The 4801-nt window shown below is 36.9% G+C and overlaps 1 protein-coding gene across 5 annotated transcripts; it reads left to right on the top strand.

Moving 5' to 3' along the window:
- On the top strand, positions 558-3801 carry LOC109832864. 5 transcript variants are annotated; one of them, XM_020400328.1, is made up of 10 exons: positions 558-685; positions 1277-1369; positions 1451-1567; positions 1658-2035; positions 2125-2432; positions 2518-2617; positions 2844-2903; positions 2999-3082; positions 3170-3286; positions 3374-3801. In XM_020400328.1, exons 1-10 carry the CDS (start codon positions 620-622, stop codon positions 3674-3676), a joined length of 1626 nt encoding a protein of 541 aa, XP_020255917.1. In that variant the 5' UTR covers positions 558-619; the 3' UTR covers positions 3677-3801. The 5 variants fall into 5 exon arrangements, with proteins under 5 accessions (XP_020255917.1, XP_020255919.1, XP_020255918.1 ...); XM_020400330.1 differs by lacking the exon at positions 558-685 and adding an exon at positions 692-820; XM_020400329.1 differs by lacking the exon at positions 558-685 and adding an exon at positions 700-871.

The following is a 4801-nucleotide window of genomic DNA, read 5'->3' as shown; positions in this document are numbered from 1 at the left end:
GTCAACGTGATAAGGATCAATATGCAAAAGTTTTTTTTAAGTATAAGCTCGTAAACGAATAAAAGGGATTTATGATATTTTGAAAGTTATGAGATGTTATCTGATAACCATCCAAAGTTCAGTGGAGTTTTCTGAAAATCAGCCTTTGTTGGATACTTCCATATTACCTAAAAAAATACTTCACAAGTAATAATTAGGTTAATCTTTTCAAGTTTAATAGAGCTAATCAGGGACTAATGTGCAAACGAAATGTCCCTCGCTATACATACTGGCATGGGTTTTTTTGGCCTTTTGGGAGTTTGGGTTGGGGTCGTTATTATTAGTGTGGCAGCTTTTTTACTCTAATCTATAATCTACATCTTTATACAGAGAAGCCTTGTTTAATGGGCTCTTCTATTTGTCTCGCGGGATGGCATCACGCGGCCATCTCGCGTGAGACAATAGGGAGGGTGGCCCCCACAGCTGCTGTGGGGGCCACCCTCCCTATTGTCTCACGCGAGATGGCCGCGTGATGCCATCCCGCGAGACAAAGATCATTTTCGTTAATTAAATGATTACTCAAAAAGACAGAAAGAGAAAAAAAGAAGAATAGGATCATAGGAGAGAGAAAGAGAGAGAGATGAACACCGGAGTGAGGACAGCTCTACAAACAATGAAACCGCCCCCCATCTCAAACCACGATAAAGTAATCTCTCTCTCTCTCTCTCTCTCTCTCTCCAGCCCAATTTGCACCTGGGTCTTTCCTCTTTATCCTCTTTCCTTGCTAAAGTTTCCATCTTTGCACAAATCAAGAGAATTCTCTCATCAAAATTTCAATTGGGTTGGTTTTTCTTTTCCCCTGAAAGAAATGAGCTTTGTATTGGAAAGTAAGGTGCAAGTTTAATCGATTAGTTTTCTCAAAAGAATCTATCTAATATCTATTCATCTGGGGAAGCCCAAAGGCCTCGGGTTCAGTTTTCTATGAATTTTACGCTTCCTTTTTTTTTAATCTCTCTTGTACTATTTTGGATTGGTAGTTCTAAAAGTCGGCGGTTTTGATTAAAACGTGAAATGGGTTCCTTGGTTTCTCTAGAAATCTTCAATCCTTTGAGCAATCCAATCCCAGACTCTTCATTTAACAACCCCAAATGGGTATATATATATATAATCTCTTATAATTAAGGCTATTAACCTGTATCTCGAGTCAGTTCATTTAATTTGGCATCAATTTTGGATCAATAAATTGTTGTATTCTCCAAGTTATGTTGATAATTATATGTTTTTTTTGTTGGTATAGGGGATTGAGAAGGAGAAGATAACTGAGATGCAGGGGAAAGCACTAAACAGAATTCAATCTAGAAGAGAGAGAAAGATTGCCCTGCAACAAGACGTATGAATTTTTTTTTCCCCTTCATCATCGTCAAGTTCATTAAAATTAAATTTATTACTCTCTCTAATTCTCTTATCACAGGTTGACAAGCTAAAGAGGAAGCTAAGGCATGAAGAGAATGTCCATAGAGCACTGGAGAGAGCTTTCACAAGGCCACTGGGGGCTCTTCCTCGGCTTCCTCCATATCTCCCTTCACAAGTAGTTCACTTTCTCAATCCAATTTCAATGAAAAAGTTATTACAAATAAACAACATTTTGTAAATTTATAATTTACCCATTTCTCTTAAGACACTAGAGCTTCTAGCCGAAGTCGCAGTCTTGGAAGAGGAAGTCGTTAGGCTCGAAGAGCAAGTGGTAAATTTTAGACAAGGCCTTTATCAAGAGGCTGTGTATATATCATCTTCAAAGAAAACCAAAGAGAACCCATCAGATTTGTACTTGGATAAACAGCAAGCCGTCAATTCTAAAGGCTTTGCTAATTCAAATTTGGACGGTGAACCAAATGAGCCCTCATCCAATCGGGTTACCAATGCGAAGAAGCCCATCAAGAAGGTCAATTCTGAAGATAATCGAGGAAAAGAGAATCATGTCAGTACCAATTCTGCAAAAAATAGCAAGCAATCTCCTGCGAAAAAAGTTCCTATAAAGAGAATGCAGGGTGCCGAGGTGAATTGGTTATCCAAATTTTCCTACCTTAAGATGTTTCGTGTGGATTTGAGTATATAAATTGATAGTTTGTTTTTGTTTGATTGAAGAGATGTCAGATTATTTCAGACGAGTCAACATTGGAGGATTCTAGTGAGCCAAATAAACTCTCTGAAGATATCTTGAAATGTCTTCTGAGCATTTACTCTCAGACTAGTTCACCAACGAACGCAGAAGCAGAGCAAGAGACCTTGCCTTCAATTTCAGGGTCTTGTGAAGGATTTCGAGATCCTTATGGTATTTGTTTAGAATTCGGAAGAAGGGATATTGGTCCATACAAGTATTTTTTCACCATTGAAGCAAGCTCAATTCAGCTAAATCTTACAACCAGTTCTTCATTGCTTACTCGTCGATTGAAGTAAGTTTCAGACTTAGTTTTGGAGAATGTTTGTGTTTTTTTTTCACCAGTTATTTATTTTTTCCCTGCTTTTTTTTGAATTCAGGCTTTTATTCAGGAAGCTTGCATTAGTGGAACTTTCAGGGCTTACCCATCAGCAGAAACTTGCATTCTGGATCAACATCTACAACTCGTGCATGATGAATGTATGTTTATAAGTACAAATCTTATCCGTTTTGATAATTTATAACTTTTTTGATTACAAAATAAAACTAGTTTTCTCAAATAACACATGATTGTCTGATCAAAATATTAGTGCAGACATTTCTTAATACCAAATACATGTATCATATGAAATTCGTATTGGCACTTGAAAAAAAAAGAAAAAGGAAAAAAGAAAACTAAGATCTTGTTTCCTCTGTTCTACATTAGGCATTTCTTGAGCATGGTGTACCATCAACTCCTCAAATGGTTGTTGCGTTGATGCCAAAGGTATTACCATAGTGAATTCTGTGATTCCTTGCTCTTATATTTGCTTTAACATGTGTTTCGAAGTTTCATTGTAAACGTTTTCTTTACTGCCTCAGGCGATGGTGAATGTTGGTGGCCACTTTCTCACAGCGATGACTATCGAGCATTTCATACTGAGATTACCTTATCAATCAAAAAATGTACCGCACTATATACTCTCTTTTCAATTCACAAAAATTCTTTGCATAGTATTGTTAATTAATAACACTATGTTTAATACCAAACAGACTTACACAAAAGGATTAAAGAGTGATGAAATTACAACACGAGGGATTTTTGGTTTAGATTGGCCTGAACCCTCGGTTACATTTGCACTTTCATGTGGGAGTTGGTCCTCTCCTGCTGTAAGTTTTCTAAGTCTTTTTTTAAAAAAAAATTCTAGTTTATAACTTCTAACCATAGTGTGTAATTTCATTTTGGTTCAATCTCAGGTTAGAGTGTACACAGCATCTCAAGTTGAAAAGCAACTGGAAATTGCTAAGAGGGACTATTTACAGGCATCTGTTGGCTTCTCGATGCCAAATAAATTGGCGATTCCAAAATTGTTAGATTGGTATCTATTAGATTTTGCAAAGGATGTGGAGTCTCTAATGGACTGGATTTGCCTGCAACTGCCAGAGAAACTGAGGAATGATGCGGTTAAATGTCTTGAAACGGGGAGGAGGAGTGAGATCACACAACCGATACAGGTTCTTCCCTATGAATTCAGATTCAGGTACATTTTGGCCCCATAGAAACATCCACTCTACCCTACACTTTAGCACATTGTGGTCCGTAAACATAACCAAAGGTTTTTGTACACATCTCGAGAATAAAACAGCGTGAAAATTTATAAAAAGGCCATTTGATTTGTTTGATAGCGGGGATTGGGTTTGTGTACTATTGTCTTGTTTGGGATTTCCTTTCTTTTTTTTTTCCTTTTATATTTTTATAAGGGTCTTTTTTGTATAATCTTATAAACTGGGTGCAATTGAAAGCATCACGAGTAAAAGAGAATCAAATATCTAAAATTTCCTGCCGGTAAGAAGTTCTATCTGTGCAATACATTGCATTAGGACCCAGAATAAAGCGCGACAAAGTATTACCTCAAGAACTGAATAAAACTAATGAATGCATAATATGTCATACTTCTTACCCCCTTAAAAACCCTATCACGTGGTCCAAATCTTGCTGAAGTTCATAGTCAAGGTAGCTTCAGAAATTATAGCACTCTTTGTTTAGGAAAAATTAAAAAAAAAAAAAGCTTTGGGAATGCCCAATAACATTCATTTTTTTTAAATTATTTTTTTTTTCTGAGGAAAGCCCATTAACATCCTTAAACACGCTATTCCAAGTTCATATTCATCCTGTAAAAAATATGTCTATATAGGTGAAGAAATGAGAAGAGGTATGTAACCAGCAATCAAATTTTGACTGAGGCAATTGTTGCTAGAAGCTTGAGATGTTTTTTTTTTTTGGCACGGTCACTGTTTTGGTAGATGTTTGGGCAAACAGTGAATAGTGTACGTGTAGTTTTTTTTTTAAATTATCTCTTTTTTTTTTTGTTACAACAGTGTCCCTTTCTTGATCTGTATGATTGGTGGAGGCTGGATATTAGGTGGGAGGCATTGAGGATTTGAATATTTATTCATTTATTGATTGAAGCCAAGCCTAATTTGGTTTCGGTTACATATCTATGTCAAAGTATTGTCGAGTCTCTTGGCACCTTGAGCTCTCTGCGTTGTGTTGACAGGGTGTAACTGATGAAAGCCCGCGACAGCGCTGCAACCTCTGGTGAGCGAGGGGTTAGCGCTTTTCACCTCTCGCTTGTACTTTGCTTTTGGTGCCTTGCTCAATAATTATTCCCTTTTCTTCGGCAG

This window comes from Asparagus officinalis, chromosome 3 (genome assembly GCF_001876935.1).
Source record: "Asparagus officinalis chromosome 3, Aspof.V1, whole genome shotgun sequence".
NCBI lineage: Eukaryota > Viridiplantae > Streptophyta > Magnoliopsida > Asparagales > Asparagaceae > Asparagus > Asparagus officinalis.
This window is presented reverse-complemented; position numbering and strand designations above follow the sequence as displayed.

Excerpts from the sequence above, each read along its gene's own strand:
- LOC109832864 (XM_020400327.1), top strand. The coding sequence starts at position 1,051 with ATGGGTTCCTTGGTTTCTCTAGAAATCTTCAATCCTTTGAGCAATCCA. Across the intron at positions 1,370-1,450 it reads AGATTGCCCTGCAACAAGAC|GTTGACAAGCTAAAGAGGAA; the intron begins GTATGAATTTTT and ends CTCTTATCACAG. Across the intron at positions 2,618-2,843 it reads ACAACTCGTGCATGATGAAT|GCATTTCTTGAGCATGGTGT; the intron begins GTATGTTTATAA and ends GTTCTACATTAG.